Source organism: Dermochelys coriacea, chromosome 13 (genome assembly GCF_009764565.3).
Source record: "Dermochelys coriacea isolate rDerCor1 chromosome 13, rDerCor1.pri.v4, whole genome shotgun sequence".
NCBI lineage: Eukaryota > Metazoa > Chordata > Testudines > Dermochelyidae > Dermochelys > Dermochelys coriacea.
Window position 1 is genome coordinate 20,780,639 of NC_050080.1, and position 19,236 is coordinate 20,799,874.

Consider the following 19,236-nt stretch of genomic DNA (forward strand, 5'->3'; position numbering starts at 1 on the left):
CTAGGGGGAGAGGAGCCCTGAAATGTGCACGTGTGTTTAACCGGCATCACTGGCCTTGCTGTGTCGAGTTCTCCCTCCCTGTTTTTTGTTACTCTGCCTGGCCTGGCCTGGCCTGGCCTGGCCTGGGTAAGATCTTCAGGGCAGGGTCCTTCAGCTTGTTCCATGAAGTCACTAGCACGGTGCTGGGTGCTGTTGAAACACCCACCATGAGTGCAGAGCATTGGTTACTATTTTAATAATAAGTAAGGAGACATTGCACCGATACAGCCTTCCTTCTGAGCACTGGCTATCGTCTGCACTAGTGACCCACTGATTCTTGTGTCCACTCATTCCAGCTGGGGGGCCCTGCAGGACTGGCTGCATGTGGGCAGCTCACCCCATCGCTGTATGGAACCTCCTTGCCTGTTTGGCACATGAACTCCAGTCCCACGCAGTCCTTCCTCTGGAAGTGCATATACTGCTGTATCATGAACACCCCCTTCCCAAGCCCTAATGAGTCAGCAGCACAGAGGGATGCTGGCAGCACAGCAGAACCCTCGCTCACACGCACAGTATCTGCAGCTGCGTACACTTCAGGGCAAAGTCTGACATCTGGGGCGAAAGCGGCTGAAGGTTGGTGTCATGCTTTGTGCTGGGATTTGCACCCTGTGTTGCTCCACCTGGGCATTTAGTGTCAGATCACGGGGCCGACGCTTGTAACAAAACGATCATGAGACTAAGACAACATTCAAAGCCTGATGGTATCTGGAAAATGTCTCTTTATTGATGGGAGTCAATGCCAGGTAACAGTAGCCTCCATAACAGATTCAGATCCCCCAAGAAAGAGGAGGCTTTGATGCACAGCTTTGCACTCACTCTGCAGAACAGATGGCAGCATAGGTGCTCTGGGGCCATGAGTGCCTTGGTATGTGGTGGTCATTTAAATAAGGCTCAGTCGGGAATGGGAGGTCAGGCCCATTTTCGTGCCTGGCACTCCACTGACCACACCCCACTGTTAGACTGGCAGAGCACACTCCCCAGATTATAGAGAGACAGTGCTGCTGTGCTGAAAGTGTGGGATGGGGCTAGGGGTTGGGAGATCAGGGTCACACCCCTTGTCATATATAAATACAGCTTTCATTGAATCACAATGAATAGGGACTAATGAGGGGCAGATTCTCCAATCTCCTCTCTGACCCCCATATAAAATTCAGCCTTCATTATAACACACTTCAAGCACAACAATCCCTGGCTGTCACAGCCGTTGTAGATGGAAAAGACCCTACTAGGTCACCAGTCTCATCGCAAGGAGCTACGACAGGGCAATCTAGTAAGGAAGACAAACTTTAATGTTGTTACATCTGTGGTGCATTCCTGCACACACTTCGGAGCAGGACTTTTCCACAGGGTCAGCTTGCAAGGCTGCACCCCAATTATTATTTATTGGGCCCAGAGTTAAGAGCCCATGGACCACATCTTCCACTGGGGTTTAATGGCATAGCTCCATTGATGAAGCTGATTTATACCAGCTGACTCCGGTGACATATAACATGGGTGATGAGCTGTCCTTGAGGGCCTGGATCCATTATGGAATATTAACGGACGGAGGAGTCCATTTCAAGGAGGGGACAGGTATCAAAAAGAAAGGAGTCAGGGATAATGGCACTGTCACAATCCTATGGTGATTTTCCATGAAATGGAGCTGCTATCACTTGAGGCGCTTTCTGCAACACAGCACGTGTATCCTTTAAAGCAGAGATTTTACACCAGCCAGTTCTTTCTCCTGGGAGAGGAGTAATAATGGCCCAATGACTGGTTGGCTAGGAGCAGGTTGTCCTGGCTTTGTGAAAGCTGGAGTCGCATGAACTGAATGTGACCTGATGCAGAGATGCCTGTGCAGACTTTATTTTCCAAGGTTCCCAGTGAAGAGGAGAGAGAAATGTCATAAAAATCTTCAGCGTGTTTATTGTCAGGATAGGGATTTATATATATATGTATGTAAAAAGGTGTTTAAAAATAGTACTATCCTGCTTTCATAATTAAAGATATATACACATATATATTTATAGATTTTTTTTGCTATTTGATAAAAAAAGATAACGACAAATTCTGCAACAATTCTGCCAAAATCAGGGTGAAAGGGGGTTTGATGAGAAATATCCCAGTTGTGTTTGATCCTCTTTTCTGTCTGATGATTTATTCTGGCCTTTTTCCCCCTCCCCCTCTAATTGAAATCAAATATTACATTTAAATTCCTGTGCAATTAAAGCAAAACATTTCAGAGACAAAGAGGTTGCTGCAGGTGCTCTCATTTCACAGTCAGGATTAGCAGGGCAGCCGAGGAATTATCTCACATGGGATGGGGGTAGAAAGTACTGTATATTGGAAGTATATTGGAAGATTGCCATAGTGCCTTCCCCCACCTATACAGAGTCTAGTTACAGCTGAGCAAGAGCTGAGCTGCTTGAAGCATTCAGGATGGAATCACCTGCTTTGCAAAGCATCTTGCTGTCTGACGGAAGCTCTCAGCTGTGCACACGGGCCTCACTGGAGAAACCAATGGCCAGCTACTGTAGATTAATGGCAGGTGTGTTAGAAGACGCTGATTGTCCAGATGCCCATCTCCTTTCTGAAGCTCCAAACTGACCCCATTCGTCACACCTCAGCCCGACCCTGTTAGGCCAGAGGAATGGAACAGCCTCGAAGGCTGCATCCACTCATTTTCGGAACAGGGGTTTTTTACCCTCTGAGTCCCCGTCAGGGTTTTGCGATATAAGAACAAACAACGACCCTTTACAATACTGTAGGAATAACAATGACGTGTAACTACGGTATGGTTCTGCCCCCTGAGTCCAAATGCCGCCTGGCCATCTGCAGGGATCATTTCTTGTTGGCGATCTGGTTTTCCAAGTCTTCGAGTCGGGCCGTCATCTGAGCGAGTGGTCGTGTTAAGGAAGCTGACGCAGAAATGAGACCGCGTGGCCTGCTGGTGAGAAGAGGGCTGGGGGGCTTAACATCAGGTGAACAGGGCGTCACCCCAACAACATACGGCTAATAACTAATTGCGTGAATATTTCACCCACACTAAATGCAGAGAGTTCCCTGTGTGTCTGCTGGAGACACCGCTTTCCTGGGAGGCCTGCACCCTGACACAGAGAGCTGGGATAGTCTTCCCCAAAACAGCTTTTGGACAGCCACAAACATGAGCCTGCCCCTGCTTTGCACTCTTTTCCCCCTTCCTATAGGCACCCAACAGACCCGAAGATCCCCTTTACTCTTCCACTCACCCCGTGTTGCAGTAACCTGTCCCTCCAGCAGGAGGAAGCTGGATACAGCTCTGGTAATCCCATTGACACAGACACAACTGCCATTTAGGGCAAGCATTTGGCACTCATTACTATTCAATTGCTAAGGCACTTGGGAGCCCCTTGCTCTTCCTAAAGGATAACAGGGAGCACAAGTGAACTGGAACTCAACTCTGCTAGCCGTCACTGCCTGGTCAACATCATAAACGCCATGGGCCAATTCTGCCATGGCAGGCAATGCAGCCTACGAAACCCCACTGGCTGAATTACACAGAGGAAAAATCAAGGCAGACACAGTCCTTAGAGGAGCTGGAACAAACCCAGCTCCATTTGGATCCTGCACTGACTGCTGCTCAATACAGGCCCCTGCTGGTGACCCAAAAGGATATGTTTCTCTGTCAGGTTTTCCAGGATGGCCATGGTGTTTGACTGGAACTGCACAAGGGCCTCACACTCACACGGGCTCCGGATCTCAGTCTCCCCTTTGCCCTCCTCTGAAAAACAAGAGTTTAAACAGCATCAGAAATCCGCTGTCCTTCTATGGCACCTTCTGAAAGTCCTTGATGAGCATTACCCACAGCTCTTCCAGGAGGTAGGCAGCTACTCTCCCCGTGTTATAGATGGGGGAGTTTGGAAGTGATTTGCCCAAAGATATTCAAGCGCTCAGCAACAGGACCATGCACTGCTTCAGACTAAGGACCGAGTGGCTCGGCAGCAGTTCTGTAGAAAAGGACCTAGGGGTTATGGTGGACAAGAAGCTGGACATGAGTCAGTGTATCCTTGTTGCCAAGAAGGCTAATGGCATTTTGGGCTGTATAACTAGGAGCATTGCCAGCAGATCGAGAGACGTGATCATTCCCTTCTATTTGGCATTGGTGAGGCCTCAGCTGGAGTATCTGTGTCCAGTTTTGGGCCCCACACTACAAGAAGGATGTGGAAAAATTGGAAAGAGTCCAGCGAAAGGCAACAAAAATGATTAGGGGGCTGGAGCACATGACTTATGAGGAGAGGCTGAGGGAACTGGGATTATTTAGTCTGCAGAAGAGAAGAATGAGGGGGGATTTGATAGCTGCTTTCAACTATCTGAAAGGGGGTTCCAAAGAGGATGGATCTAGACTGTTCTCAGTGGTACCAGATGATAGAACAAGGAGTAATGGTCTCAAGTTGTAGTGGGGAAGGTTTAGGTTGAATATTAGGAAAAAAATTTCCACTAGGTGGTAAAGCACTGGAATGGGTTACCTCAGGAGGTGGTGGAATCTCCTTCCTTAGAGGTTTTTAAGGTCAGGCTTGACAAAGCCCTGGCTGGGATGATTTAGTTGGGGATTAGGTCCTGCTTTGAGCAGGGGGTTAGACTAGATGACCTCCTGAGGTCCCTTCCAGTCCTGATATTCTAGGATTCTATAAATAGGAGAGAAAATGTAGCAGAACCCAGGAGTCCTGACTCTCAGCCCTCTGCTTTACCCACTAAGCCAGCCTTCCGCTTTCCCCAGACCAATCAGTTTGGATGGAATATTCCATATTGGGAGAAAACACCAACCCCTGTGGGGGTGTTAGTCTTGCTCATCTCCACGTACACCTCCCATGCATATCGATGGGGGCTACATTGACTAATGAAGGGAACAGAGCATGTTAACAAGGGCTACCCATGTGCGTGATGAGGGAATAGACCCCTTTGGTTTTGACATCACAGTTCACTCTTTTAAAATGCCCAGCGGAGCCCCTCACTGCCCTTCTGCCCTGTGATTTTATCACATCACTCTCTTCAGTAAGCTCTCGAGGCAGGCATTTCTAAGTCCCAGATAATTCTCCTAACACTGTATCTCTGCTTATCTAATAAAAACCCAACAGGCTTATCACAGGGAACATGTAACGTCAAACAGTTTTGGACAACACGCTCCTATTTTCAGATTCCCCATATTTGCCAAGCAAGCTTCCAGGCAGAGCATCCGCAGCAGATTAACATAAAAATGCACCGGTCGGGGCACATTGCTCTGTTGCTAACTAGGGAAGACTTGGATCCTGAATGTCACCGACGCCACTGTTCTGCCTCTGATTCCTGCCTGCAAGTGCTTTGCATTAAGGAGAGACACCCTATGCTACAGACACTTTCATGTAGCCTCCCTAACTCAATCAGTCACGTATTTTGTTGCTTGGTTACAGACAGGACTGTACAGAATAAACTGAGTTGTTTTTTTTTATCCCAACTAGAGGTGGCAGAGGAGAGTGTCTGAGCTCTTCTGCAATATAAATATTAAGTGATAATCAAGATCAGACAGGAAATCAAGGCTGAAGGGCCTGGCCAGCTAGAGTTGCCACCAGTCTGGTTTTCACCCAGACAGTCTGGGTTTCAGCTGTTGTGTCCAGGTGCCATTTGACAAGTCCTGATGTCCAGTTTTTTTGATCTGGGGGCGAACAGTGGCAGAGCCTTGGGGAAAGAGGCAAAGAAGGGGCGGGGTCTCGAGGGAAGAAGCGGAGAAGGGGTAGGGCCTTGGGGTTTCAGTTACCAGCCATTAGAAAGGTGGCAACCCTAGGCCCAGCCTGGGTGAAGCCACTACACAGGCCCTGCCAGCACCTACCTGGGCAGATGTTAACTTTGAGGTTGTCAACTATATGAGTCATGGTGCTAAAATCCGCGGAGTACGAGAAATGTTGTTCCACCGGCTCAGAGGCAATTTCTCTCAGCTCCTCTTCAACAGCTTTTCCAACCCCAACTGCGAACATGGTGATCCCTGCACAATGGAGTGAAGGGTGGTTCTGTACAAGCTGAACATGCTCGATGGGCATCCTGGACTCGATCACCCCAGAACATGCCCACAAGGCAGGACCATCCTAGAATGACATCAGGTGAGCCAATGCTGCCACGATGCTAGTGACCGTAGTGCCCTGGGTGCTTCCAGGAGCATCCTTTGAATGTGGCAGCCACATGGATGGGCCAGGTAGCTGGGGCTAAATGCAAGGGCTTGGTCAGGGTGTCCAGCCCCTCACTTTCTCTGCCTCAGTTATAAGCTAATATGTGTATTATCCTGTTGAGAGTCAGCAGGCTACACTTATCAGGGACCGGAAGGGTCAATGTGCCAGATGCCGAGAGGCCATGAGTTTCTGCATGCTGCAGGCACCCAGGGACCACCAGCTGTGCGCAGTGAGGGGCAAATGTGGAAAACTGGCCTGGAATTCTGGGTGCATGAAGAGCATCCCCTGAGTCACCTCTTTCCCATTGCATGCTCACCTGATTCCTTTGCTTTCCTGGCCCATTCGGAGATATCATCCTGAGAGCGCCCATCGGTGAAGACCAGCCCAATTCTGGGAATGTTCTGGGAGAGGGGCCTGGCACCTTCGGCCTCTGAGAAGCTGTGCTCTAGCATGTGCTTGAGGGCCAGGCCGGTCATGGTGCCCTTCTCCATATACTCCACCTTCAACACTGCCTTCTTGATGTCTTCTGCCATCTTGTACTGGTTGAGTGGGAACTCGGTGCGCACACGGCTGGAATACTGGACCAGCCCCACCCGCGTGCCGTGGGGTGACACATCCAGGAAATCCACAATCTGGTTCACAAACTGCTTCACCAGCTCAAAGTTCTGAGGCCGGACACTCTTGGAGCCATCAATCACCAGCACCAGGTCGACATGGCCGCTCTTGCACTCTGCACCAAAGGAAGAGGTGAAAGGTTAGACGGCACCAGCCCTTCCTCCCAAGGCACCAAGGGAGAGCTTACAGCGAGCAGATGCCAGGGGCCAGGGGAGCAGAGTCAATGGGCTCTGGTACTCAATTGGGATTCTTCCCCCTGGATTCACTGCTGAGCTATATGTGCTGGTTGTAGCTGATGCAGGAAAGCAGGACACAGTACAACTGGAAAAAAATGTGGCTACAATGTCACAACCCTGAGAAACCAGGTGGGTGAGGTGATATCTTTTATTGGACCAACTTCTGTTGAGAAAGACAAGCTTCCGAGCTTAGAGAGAGCTCTTCTTCAGGTCTGGGTAAGCTGGAAAGCTTGTCTTTCTAACCAACAGAAGTTGGCCCAGTAAAAGATATCACCTCGCCCCCCCCCCGTCTCTCTAATATCCTGCGACAGCTACAACAACACTGCACACAGTCCTGATAATTCCACTCCGACCCTCTGCCCTGACCCCAGACATTCTTGGGCACCCTTCTCAAAGCCCCTCAAATCCCACCCCCAAGAACTCCCTCTGAGGGCCCTGTGCTTCCCTCTCACATCCCTTGCCAATCTCTCACATGCACACCTTGCACTGTTTCTTCTGTCCCTCTGGCCAAGGAGGACCTGATGGTACCCTAATGCTTCCATTCAGAGCTGGTCATCACTTCTCCTTAATCAGCCAGAGGCCACTCTACTGAGTGCAGCAGGACTGCCTTCTCTCCTCCCAGGGGTCCGCATTAGCTTCTCTAGCACATTTACCCCCTTGTGCCTCACATCCCCCAGTCCTCTCCTGGTCCATGACCAATCCTGCCAGTCACAGGGCTGTATTGTTACACAGCAGTTTACTTAGTGGTGAGCCGCCTACTGTATTTTCTAACCAGAGAACCCCCTGAAACTCCTGTCTCTGTTTGGGTTTTGGATGTGCCAGTAGCCGAGATAGATCTGGAACAAAATCCCAAGATCAAGCACTCCTGAACCTTAGGGTGGTTTGAAATTCCCACCTGGATCCAGATTCAATTTCACATCTCAAGCTGCCCAGCTCTCATTGGGAGCCCCTAGGATCTAGGTGCCAGTTGCTACAGACTGAAATCCATACATTAAGGGCACTGCCCGCAGGCCGTGTCCCAGATACTCACTATTGCATGTCTTTCCATCAGCATGGAGCTGCTGTCCCTCTGGGCAAATGCAGTGGTAAGAGCCAGGGGTGCTGACACATTTAAACTCACAGCCATGATCTATCCCATTGCAAATGTCACTGGCTAAAATACAAACCAAAGGGACAAACACACCATGTTATAGGACATGTCATTTCCTTTGTGATTACCAAGGAAGTGCCTTGCACAGAACATCCCTTTCTCAGATGGAAACTCAGTGGAGCTGTAGAGATGAGGCTGATATACCCCCATGCACCAATGGGAGATGCACGAGCAATCACTAACTTCCCAAGAGGTCTGTCCTTCTTTGCAGATCCTGGGCTGTGCAGCTGCATGGTCTGCACTGACAGCACTCGTTCATCCCAGTGGAACTCAGGTTTGTGCACCCCACACCTTGGGGCGTTCAGAAGTGGGACCCAAGTTTGCAGGAATTCATTCCTCTTAGGGATGTAAAGGAATCAGAAGTACCACCAGCAACACATCTATACCTCCTAGTGTGACCTCAGGGAATGCCCTGGTAAAACCTCCCCAATTCTCCGGGTGTGCTCTCTAATGTGCTGGAAGGGCATTCTAGGTCCTGACATGCAAATGAGCACATCAACCGAAAGGACATCATTATGGTGAGACGTGCTTGGATGCTAAGGCTAGCAGCCAAACCCGGAGGCTGTATAGTACACTGTGGCCTGCCTGTGCTCTCTGGAGTGATGGCACCCTCTGCAGCAGAGATGCTGACGCAGCACTCACCCTGGCACGCCTTGCCGTCAGCCTGCAGAGTGAAGCCATCGTTACAGCGGCAATAATATCCATTCAGGATGCTCACGCACTTGTGCTGGCAGCTGTGGTTTCCAAAGTTGCAGTAATTAATCACTGGAAAGAGGAGACACACAGGAATGAGGGACATCAGCCATTCACAGCTCACCCATGACCCTTGCAAAGAGCTCGAGGGCTAATTGGCCAGCTGGCCCTGTCCCCGAGGTAGGCTACACTGGTCTTTTATCAGCTCCTTGCTGCCACTTGTCCTTAGGCCCTACAAGGCTCTGGAAATACAGGGCTCCCACAGATGGCTCGATGCCAAGGCCCTGCCTCAGGATGGTGAATTAGCTCAGAGCACAGTTGGGACAGGAGAGAGGGTCTACTGATAGCCCACAGAGGCCATGGAGCTCCCTTCTCATCACTAATGGGGCATTTGCTGGCCTTTCAATCTGGATAAAGCATGTGTGGGCCACCACTCTGAGTTAAATCTCTCCTTGTGGACGGTGGCTGCTAGGAGCAGGTGGGCACTGTTGGGACTAGAGGCCTGTTCCAGATTCCAGACTCTCTTCTGCCCATCTCCTGTAATGAAGGAGCCTAAGGGAGCAAAGCCCTGTGGGTCTCTGAGAAGTAAGAGATCACAAATGCTGGAGAGAGCAATGGCTGGGCTCTCCACAAGGTCTGAGGGCAGGGGGACATAGACAGAGGACATGGTGAGAAGGAGGGGAATGTCTGGGGCAATGAGGTGCAAAGGATAGAGAAAGAGAAACAAGAGGAGGAGGCATGGAAGAGACAGTCACGTACTGGTACAGGTCTTTTTGTTCTGGTTGAGATCGTAACCTGTCCGGCAGCGGCAGGCATAGGACCCTCGGGAGCTGACACACTGGTGCTCACAGCCATGCTTCCCATCAGCGCAGGCATCAGTGGCTGCAGAGAAAAAGGAACCACCTTCTTACCCATTCCTTCACCATCTCACTCCTTAGTGCCCCCAGAGTCCCCTCAGCCACACCTCTGCCCTCCTGGCCTCAGAAAGAAGATGCAGCACAGACAGTACATGTTTGAAACGAGGGTGGGGAAATGTGTCCCACAACATTCTGACATGGGGCAGAAAGAGGGGACGTGAAGGCCATTGCGGGATCATGCAATTACAGCCCATTTCCAAAGCACAGAGCCTAGGTATTTTGTCTTTTGCTCATTTGAAGGCACATTCCCCCCTGCCAGCACTTGGTCTGGTGACACTGTGCAGGAACCACTTACAGAGATCAAGGGTATTTCTCACAAGGGTCGGTGTCCCCATTTACTCTTGCTCTGCTTGGACCCCAAATGAAAGATGCTGCAGCTGTGGGTGATTATATTTCAGATGAGTCATTCCCATCTCAGCAACACAATTATCACTTCGCAACAGAATGAGCCCAATGTGTTGGCTGTTCCTATTGCTGTCTGCAAGGATTCTTAATGCAGATCTAGGCCTATGGTCAAAAAGTACTAATAACTAATTAGCACTAGTACTTATGTCCAGCACAACACCAGAAAGTAAGTCAAAATGGGAGGCAGTGTGGCCTAGTGGGTAGAACACTAGACGGGACTCAGGAGACCTGGATTCTATTCCCTGCTCTGCCCCTGGTCTGCATGGTGACCTTCGGCAAGTCTCTCTGATCCCGTGCCTTAGATTCCCCATTTGTAAAGCAAGGATAATGATACCAGTCTCCTTTGTAAAGCGCTTTGAGATCTAAGATATAAATGTAGATCAAATAAAATATGCTCTTACAGGAACATGTCTTTCCATCTGTGTTGAGCTTGTATCCAGGGTTACATTCACAATAGAAGGAGCCTGGGATACTGACACATGTGTGCTGGCAGCCGTGGTCCATCTCTGTGCACATATCCACACCTGAAAGAGACAGTTGGCCGTGTTGGGGATTCATTGACTTGGAACACGTGTCAGGTGATCTATCTAAGTTCTTATATTGCCTCCATCTCTGCAGTTTTGGCCTTCAGAATATCCCCTGGCAATGAGTTCCACAGGTTGACTGTGCCTTGTGTGAAGAAGTACTTCCTTAAACCAGGCTTACTTTGGTTTAGGGAGGCAGTGTGGCCTAGCAGATAAAGCACCAGTGACACAGAAGACTGGCTTCTATTCCGATTCTGCCACTGGCCTGCTAGATGAACATGGGCAAGTCAGCTTCTTTGTCAAGTGCTTTGAGATGTACTGATGGTAGGGCTGTGTAAGAGCTTGGTATTATTAGCAGTAGCAGTTTAAGCTGAGTAGATAACGGCTTCAGCTAAACTGCAATATGCTACTCTTCTGAGCATTTGCACCAGTTTAATTTAACCAGTGCATGTTTGTGCATGGACAAGGTTTCAGATTTGGCACTGGATGGGACAGCAAGCTATGGGGGCCGGACACTAGTTCACAGAGGCTTCAAGTTTCCCACAAAGAAAAGCTGACTGTGTCCTTTTGTCCTTTCACTGAACAGTCACCTTAGAAGTTGCAATCAAGGTCACAGCAACTGGCTGCAACACAAACTCCTGGGAAATGTCCCCAAGGCTCAGTATCGTCTGTCGGCACAGGAGGGGCAAGCAGGCACCAGCCTTTACCATTACTGAGCTGCCATAGTGCAAAGCAGCTTGTGGTGGAAACAGGTCTCCCCTCTTCAGGCCAAGGCCAACAAGGTGATTGCAAGAAAATGATACCAGGCCAGGCTTTATTAAATACAGATGCACAGACAGTGGCATATGGCAAATGTTCAGAGTTACTGCACTGCGTGTGCACACCAGGTAGTTGGGCAGGAAATCTGCCCATCCAGAACAACATGAGGCAAGCAAGATTCCAAACCTTGCCAAAGGCCTCTCACATTTCTGAGCTCTATGACCCCTCCCATCCCTTCAATCTGGGGGAAGCTTGCTCTGTGTTACTGTGATCTCACGTCCATATTATCACTCTATTTGTGCCGCTTTCCCCCAGCCTCAGCAAATGCAGCTCAGACATACTACACAGGGCAGATCTAGGTAAGCAAATGTGCTGGCTTATAAATTGTTTGGAAACAATAAGGGGAAAGGATGAGAAAAAGGGAGACGCTCCTGAAAGGGTCATTGTCAAGCAGTCTGGCATGAGTGTTATCTCCTCATTGTCTGTAGCAGCTTCTCAGGAGCGTCAGCATTGCAACATTTCCCCTTCTGCGCGCTACCCTTGGCAAATGTTGCTCCCAGACAACTCAATTCTTATACAGCAGAAGCTGACTTAGCAATGGGCTGGTTTTGTTCTCTTAGGACATGGTTTGAAGGCCACTGAAGTCAACAGAAGGAGCCCGGGATGCTGACACAGGTGTGCTAGCATCCAGAGTCCAGCTCTGTGCATATATTCACACCTGAAAGACACAGGTCTTCACTCAAGCCTTTGTACGAACAGGTATCGTGCAGGCAGATGCTCTGTGAGCTTTCTGCACACAGATCAGCCAATGCACCTCAGTCCTGACCTGGCATCAATGCCTGCTCTTCCTGTCATGTTCCCCTCAACTGCATGGCCAATGTACCTTAGTCCAGACACAGCAGTGCCTCCAGCTATCCCAGTCCTGGGCACAACACTCAGTTCTTTAACCCCACCCTTAGAGTTCTCTCTGCTCCTCCAGAACTGGGTTTCTCCTGAGCACAGAATAAGAGCTGCTCTGAATTTGCCATGGTTTTGTGAGGTGGGAGACACACCCCAGGCTCACTGCACCCATGATCTCAGCAAAGCTCCTGAGGCGAAAGGCAGGAGCAGCTGCCACTCCCCACTACCACCCATCCCATGTTTCATTCCGCCCCTCCACATCTGGGTGGTTAAACCCGGGGCCCGTCTGGTCCCACAGCAAGCTGTGGCTAGGGTTCTGCCCCCTTCACTCACCACATAGCTTGTCCTGGAACTGTTTGCCAAACTGCTGGATGAGATCGAAAGACTCCACCAGGAAGACATGCTCCTCCAGGGGGTGGGAGGCCATGGCCCGCAAGGAGTTCATGTCTGCCCTTTGGACACCCACGGCGTAGATCTCAATGCCAGCATCCCGTGCCTGGGCCGCCACCTCCATCACACGGTCCTGGGGCCGCCCGTCTGTCACGATGACGGCCACACGGGGGATCTTCTTGTGCAGCGGGCGCGCTCCTTCCTGGACGGTGAAGGCTAAGTTCATGGCATACTGGATGGCTAGCCCTGTCATGGTGCCCTGGGCCAGTGGTACAATGCTGTTGATGGCCTTCTCCATGTCAGCCCGCTTGAAGAAGGTCTTGAGGGAGAAGATGTTCTGCACCTGGCTCGAGTACTGGATCACCCCTACCCGTGTGGCGTTGGGCCCCACCTCCAGATTCTGGATGATGTCGATCAGGAACCGCCGCATGGTCTCAAACTCGAAGGGGCGCATGCTGCGTGAGCTGTCGATCACAAACACAATGTCCAAGGGTCCGGTCTTACATTTCACCGCTGGAGGAGGAGAAAGCAAAGAGCTGGTTGGATTTCCCTGCCTTTCTGTGTTTGGGGAAGTGAGTGGGAGATAGAGATGGGGGGAACAGGACTTTTTCCTTCTCCTTCAGGCAACTTTACAGTTACCGCAACTGGGTCAGGCTCCATAGCGAGAACCTCAGCAAGTATGACAAGGGGAGGGGGTGAAAGATGAGGCCTGGTGCAGCCCCTCTTATCTCTGGGCAGGGGTAATGGTTCCATGGAGAGAGCAGGAGTCACAGAAGCACTGGATCAAAATACAGACCAAGTCTGGAACTCCTCTGAGCTCCATTACCACAGAGCTGGGTGAGAGGGAACCTTGGCAGAGGCTGGAGATGGATGTGCCGGACTAGGATTAAAAAGAGGGCAAGACATGCCATCTGTCCCATTATCTGTGGCCCTGGGAAGGTTAAAACTTGCCTTTGGCTCACTGAGTCCCCCACTCCCACCCAAGGGATAACACAGAGTCCTCGACTGCTCCAATGCCATGGGGGGCCCTGAATGAGCTCAGGGAATGACGGATTCCCAGCAGCGGATTCCCTCTTGCTACATCCTGAACAGGATGGACATTCAGATGTTAACAACAACACCCGCTGCTCATGGCAGCATGGCAGGTGGGCAGGGGCCACAATATTGGCTCATGGTTGGCAGAGACACCTGAAATCCTTCCGCTCAGTGTTTCACTCTCTCCTGATGGCTGGGGGTCTCCCCAGTGCAGCCCTCTGGGACAGACCCTCATTTCTGAAGGAAGCTCTAAGCTTTCCTGGCTGAGCTCACAGGGAAGTTTCCGTCCCTTCATCCAAGGCTCCAATCTTTCCTCCCAGCATTTGCAGCCAACAGCCTAAGGGCTGTGATTTGGGCTAGCGGAGGAATGTAAATGAGACTGGACCGGCAGAGCCAACACAAGGGCGCAGCTTGGGCAGCCCAGATGGACTGGCACCGACGAGGCGCCAGTGGGGATACAGGCGACCCACACATACAGAAGATGCTCACAGGCCCTCTCCTAACACCCAAGCCCTGCCTATTCTAGAGACAGCCGGAAACAGGGAGACCAATCTGCAGCTACTAGGGTTCCTGTAGGTCGCACAGAACTTGCACGCCCCCCCTCTTCAAATTTCAGCTCCCCGCAGCTGAGTCCTCTGGGCCTGCTACTTTCCCCTGTAGAGTGGTGAGGATTAACTGTCTCTGATTTTTTGATTAGCCCTGGGCAAACACCAATGGGGGAATGTTTGGCTGATTCAAGCCCTGTTAATGCACTGCAGCAAATCAGCTCTGACAACACGCCTGACAGATCTTGCGGGCAGCTGCGCCAGGGGAGCCTCAGGCAGGCAGGGCTGCTCAGCTGCTTTGATGATGGTGATTCTGATTACATGAAAGTGGCCTTCTTGGTCCTGGCAGCTGAATTCCACCCCAGCTCCTCCGAGCCCCATTCTGCCACTCACACACTTTAAGCTCAACGCTCCGCTGCACCCGGGCTGCTCGAAACTATGCCTGGCTGGTGCAGCCTCCAGAGGCCTTCCACCAGCTGGGCTTTGCCAGAGCACAGCAGGGTCAAGACACACCCCTTCCTGCCCTCAGCTCCCAGTGCCTGTGAGGAGAGGGAGGTGTCACAGGGCAGGCTACCCTGGCTTTATGCCTCCTAGGGATTCCCCCACCACTGGGGATTCCCTACCTGACAGTTTAATCAACTAGACAGCCCCTTGGTGGCACCAGGGGCCAGAGCAAGGCTCAGGATTGGGCCCTTCCTCGCCAAACTCACCAGTAAGCATTTCAACCAAGAGCCCTTCCTTCCTGTCAATTCAAGGAGAAGTTAACCCTTTGCTCACCGTCCCAGCTGTCAGGCTATCAGTTATTAACCCCATTCTGTTCCAAGGAGGCTATAATTTGGCTGCAGACTCTCCTGTCTATCTATCGGCTTGTGCCAAAGCATTTTATAATATTTTGAGGGGAAATCAAACCAGTCCAGTCTTTCCTGACACCCTCCTGTGAGCGGTCATATTAGGGAGAGGCCCTAATGACATCTCTGCACCAGCTCATGGAGTCATGGTCTATAAAAGGATGTTACAACGCATGTCCATCTGTGCTCTCGCAATGGATGAGGCATCACAACCCTCTACAAGGGCGGTTTGTGTGTGTATATGAGATGGCCTTGCCCTTTAGCAGCTCAGTTTACATACAATAAAAGGCTCCACAAGCAGGAGTGCGTCGTGGTTCCTTCTAGAGCAAACGTTAAATAGTAATCGCATTAAATAGTACCACTGTGGGTTATTCTTTTACTCCCCTCTAAGTCCAGTATTGCCTGGGTTTTTATCATGTTTTATCAGGCTCTAGTTTTGCAGGCATAAAATGAGACAGACTTCTTAAGAAGAAGCCCACAGTGGAGGAGCCATGTCATATGGGGCCAAGCCCCCTTTTGCACCTAATCTGTGCATGCAAACAGGAGCAGGGTGTTTTGCACGTACAACGGCTGTGCGTGTGTGTTGTTTGATTTGCCTGTTCCACAAGCCTTGGAGAATCTGACCCTAAATATTAAACAAACACATGAAGTCCCCAGGTCTGCTGCCCAGAATCAACAGTGCAATCTTTAAGTACTGGACATCTTTGATATATGCCCATCTGTTCTCTCCATTTGGAATCTTTGCCACTCCTAAAACTGGAACTAATTTAGCAATCTCGTCCTACTGAGAGCTCAGGATGGAGATTTCACACTTTGGGCACATGCTGCAGTGGGACTGGCTAGGAGTTCAGCACTCACCTATGCCTTGCTCTTGGAGTTTGCTCGTCTCCTTTAATTACTGCTACTCTATTAGGAAATGTGGTATCAAAGACTGATGAATTAAAGAATTTTTCACGGTTTTTCACCTAGTGCTCAGCTCATTTATAGAGTGAGATTCTGCCAGTTGATGGGTTTGGAAGCAAGAGCTAACGATTTATGGTAACCATAGACTCTAGCTAACTCTAGGGGTTATCTATTACTCTGACTTACACCCTTGCATATCAGCCAGGGCTTTGGCTGCTTGCTTATAATTTGCACATTTTTGGCCAGCTACTCACCTGCAGGCTTTGGTCTGGCTTCTAAGGTCGTTAAGATGAGCAGGAGGAGAGGAACAGCAAGTAGCAGCTTCATCATTCAGCTCCAAGAACACGCAGTCTCTGGAGGTTAGAAGGTTCACTGCAAGGGGAAGACAGGAAATCACAATGCTACCCTGGGATGTTTATAAGGCAAATATGAACATATCCTAGGAACCAGAAAATCAGCAATAGTCACTGTCCTGATCCAGGGTGAATGATCCAAAATACCAACGCACAGGAATCTAAATGGCTGCACCAGCATTTCAGAAAAATCTCTGAATGGTAATTATGGGAGAAGGTGGGAATTCAAGCCAGTGACAGAGATGGGGAAGGGAGAGCCAGCCAAAGATCAACGACAAAAGTTAAGGATGAGATTTCCAAAGACTAGGTGATTCAGATACCCAATTCCAGTTCATTTTAATGGGAACTGGGTGTCCAAATCCCTTGGTCAGCTTTGAAAACCTCAGCCTAGAGCACCAGTAATTGCAAATCAGCACCCTAATGGGTGAGTTTTCCCTTTTGTGGTTTAGCAACATCATTGCAGTTAAATTTCATTACAGTTGGTGATGATGCACCAAACAGAAAGACCTCAGTTTGATTTGCAAACAGTGGGCTGAGCTGGCACTCAGACAAGCCTTATTGTACAAACTGGACAGATCTGATTTATTGTCGAACATTCTCATAACTGGCTGCACCAGAGCCCTCTTTAGCCAACAGAGGAGCAGGATGTCTGTATCAGGGAAAATGAGACAGTAGTTATCTAGTACCTTCTCTTGCCCATAGATCATCAGACAGGACTCAGGGATACTGGTTGTGTACTGAGCACTCATGAATGAAATGCCAGCCCAGCCAGGACAGGGCCCCATGTGCTAGGTGCTGTAGAAACATAGAATAAATCACACTCCCTGCTTTGAAGAGCAATGGCCACCAGTTCGTGCCTGCAATCCTTCCCCACAGAATCCAGCAGACCTGTCTGCAGGGAGATGTTACCTTATTGAACCTCTAGTGTTTTGCATCTGTTTCTTCCTGAGATGATTCCTTGGTTGCACCCTTCAATATTTATTTTATTTGTCTGATGCAGATAGCTGCATGTTTGGGCTCTTAGGGGGAAAGACATTTGGGTTGTTTTTTCAAAACCTCAGGATGTCATGTCCACCCCCACTTCTCCCCTTCCCAGTTATGAGTTCTTCACTGCATTTGCTTGTCTCCTTTAGGGGATACTTATTTATTTGTTTGCTTTTATTAATGCACCAAACAATGATTAGGCACCAATCATGGTGCAGTGTGAGTAAAATAAATTAATAATGCTAATGGCCAAACAATAGAGCTTTATGCTGGGTGAAAGCTAAATAGGGAGAAATTATCTAGATACCCTCAGAATAACTTGATTCTCCCACTCGCCCTTTATGGATTTGTACAGTGAAACTCAAACTCTGCTCTAGCCCTGAATCTTTAAATGCACAATGGAGCTCTTTGTGCAGAGGTCTCTGCAGGCAGGACATTCCATCCAAGAGGAAGCAAGGACACCCCACATTCCCAAACACACAGGCCAATATGGGAGAGCAGCTCATATCCCGGACCTGTCCACAGGAGTGCTGCAAATGGCCATTAAAATGCAAATTGAAGCACAACTCAAATCAAGGAATGCAGCCAGAGCAAAGCAATGGGAGGAAGAAAGGTACCACAGCAAAGGGTCTGGACGGTGCCAGGTCTGGCGCAGTTTGTTTGCGTGTTATCTGATTCGGAGCCAGGGAAAGGAAATAACAGGCATGTCTCAGGAAATATCACTTTAAGGAGATAAAATAGAGGTTTTAAGGAACCATCTCTTTGGAATACAAACAAATTGATTGTGTAAATCACATCAATCCCTGAAGCTGAACCAGGAGTCTCTCTGTCTTTTGCTCAGATTTGGGATAAACCCCTATTATGCAATTGCTTTAGAGAGAGGAAGTTGGTCAGAATAAGTTTTAAAGATCATTTAGACCTGTAATTTGTTGCCAGCGGAGGCAAATATGGCATTGCCTGGAGCTACAGCCATGGCACTAGAGGACCACACTCCAAGACTGGTGTCATCTGGAGTCACAGAATGTTGAACTACAACATGGTATTGAACTAGGGCACTTCAGAAATGACAGGCTTCCAAAGACATGGACCATGCCAAAGGTGTTGTTGGTCTCGGTCAATCTGTAAATCGGGTGATGAAGCTGTTATCTGGGAGATGATCTCCCTGCTTTATGATTAAAGGAAAACTTCATTATGGTAAGGGTGAGACTCTATTCTCTTCATCTAACTACCAAGAAAACAAAATCACTACAAAAATATTTAGGGCCTAGATTTTCAGGAATGCCGGAATACTTTCAAGTATGCAAAATAGGTGTGTATTTGCATGCTAATTCTGCAGACATTTACCTGGATCATAATTGCAGTTGCAATAACTGGCCATGCAAATATTCTTAGAGTCAGCCAGTGAAGAGTAGGACTGAGAGAGCTGTCTTTCCCTTTAGAGCCCTCATGGTTCCTAGACCAGTCCACACCTCCAGGACAAAAACCAACCTGCAGCTTTGAAGATTCTTCCTACTTATGTTACATCATAATTCTTGTTTATGAGGACACCTTTTTACTGTTTTATACCTTCCTTTGAATCATTTGGCTCTGGCCTCTGTTGGAGACAGGGTATCAGAATAGATGGACTATTGGTTTCATTCTGTAGGGCAGTTCCTATTCTCCTACCCTTTGGAAATCAGTCTCTTCAAATTGTTGTGGGCCAAGTTAAGATTTATGGCCCCAAGCTGGAAAATATTGTTAACAAGCTATCTCCCTGTGAGAGAGGCAGCAATATTTACTGAGTTG

At 49.3% G+C, this 19,236-nt stretch overlaps 1 protein-coding gene across 1 annotated transcript in view; it reads right to left on the reverse strand.

The window, feature by feature from the left end:
• Nucleotides 1–725: 725 nt before the first annotated feature.
• The window catches only part of MATN4 (matrilin 4), a 31,216-nt gene continuing 12,705 nt past the window's right edge, over nucleotides 726–19,236 (reverse strand). The window contains exons 2-11 of the mRNA XM_038369692.2: nucleotides 16,369–16,486; nucleotides 12,727–13,296; nucleotides 10,612–10,734; nucleotides 9,648–9,770; nucleotides 8,838–8,960; nucleotides 8,076–8,198; nucleotides 6,511–6,924; nucleotides 5,861–6,013; nucleotides 3,674–3,778; nucleotides 726–2,918 (exon numbers count right to left, since the gene is read on the reverse strand). Of these exons, the coding sequence (XP_038225620.1) occupies nucleotides 2,860–2,918; nucleotides 3,674–3,778; nucleotides 5,861–6,013; nucleotides 6,511–6,924; nucleotides 8,076–8,198; nucleotides 8,838–8,960; nucleotides 9,648–9,770; nucleotides 10,612–10,734; nucleotides 12,727–13,296; nucleotides 16,369–16,444 (1,869 nt within the window). The 5' untranslated portion in view covers nucleotides 16,445–16,486 and the 3' untranslated portion in view covers nucleotides 726–2,859. The remainder of the gene's footprint in view (nucleotides 2,919–3,673; nucleotides 3,779–5,860; nucleotides 6,014–6,510; nucleotides 6,925–8,075; nucleotides 8,199–8,837; nucleotides 8,961–9,647; nucleotides 9,771–10,611; nucleotides 10,735–12,726; nucleotides 13,297–16,368; nucleotides 16,487–19,236) is intronic.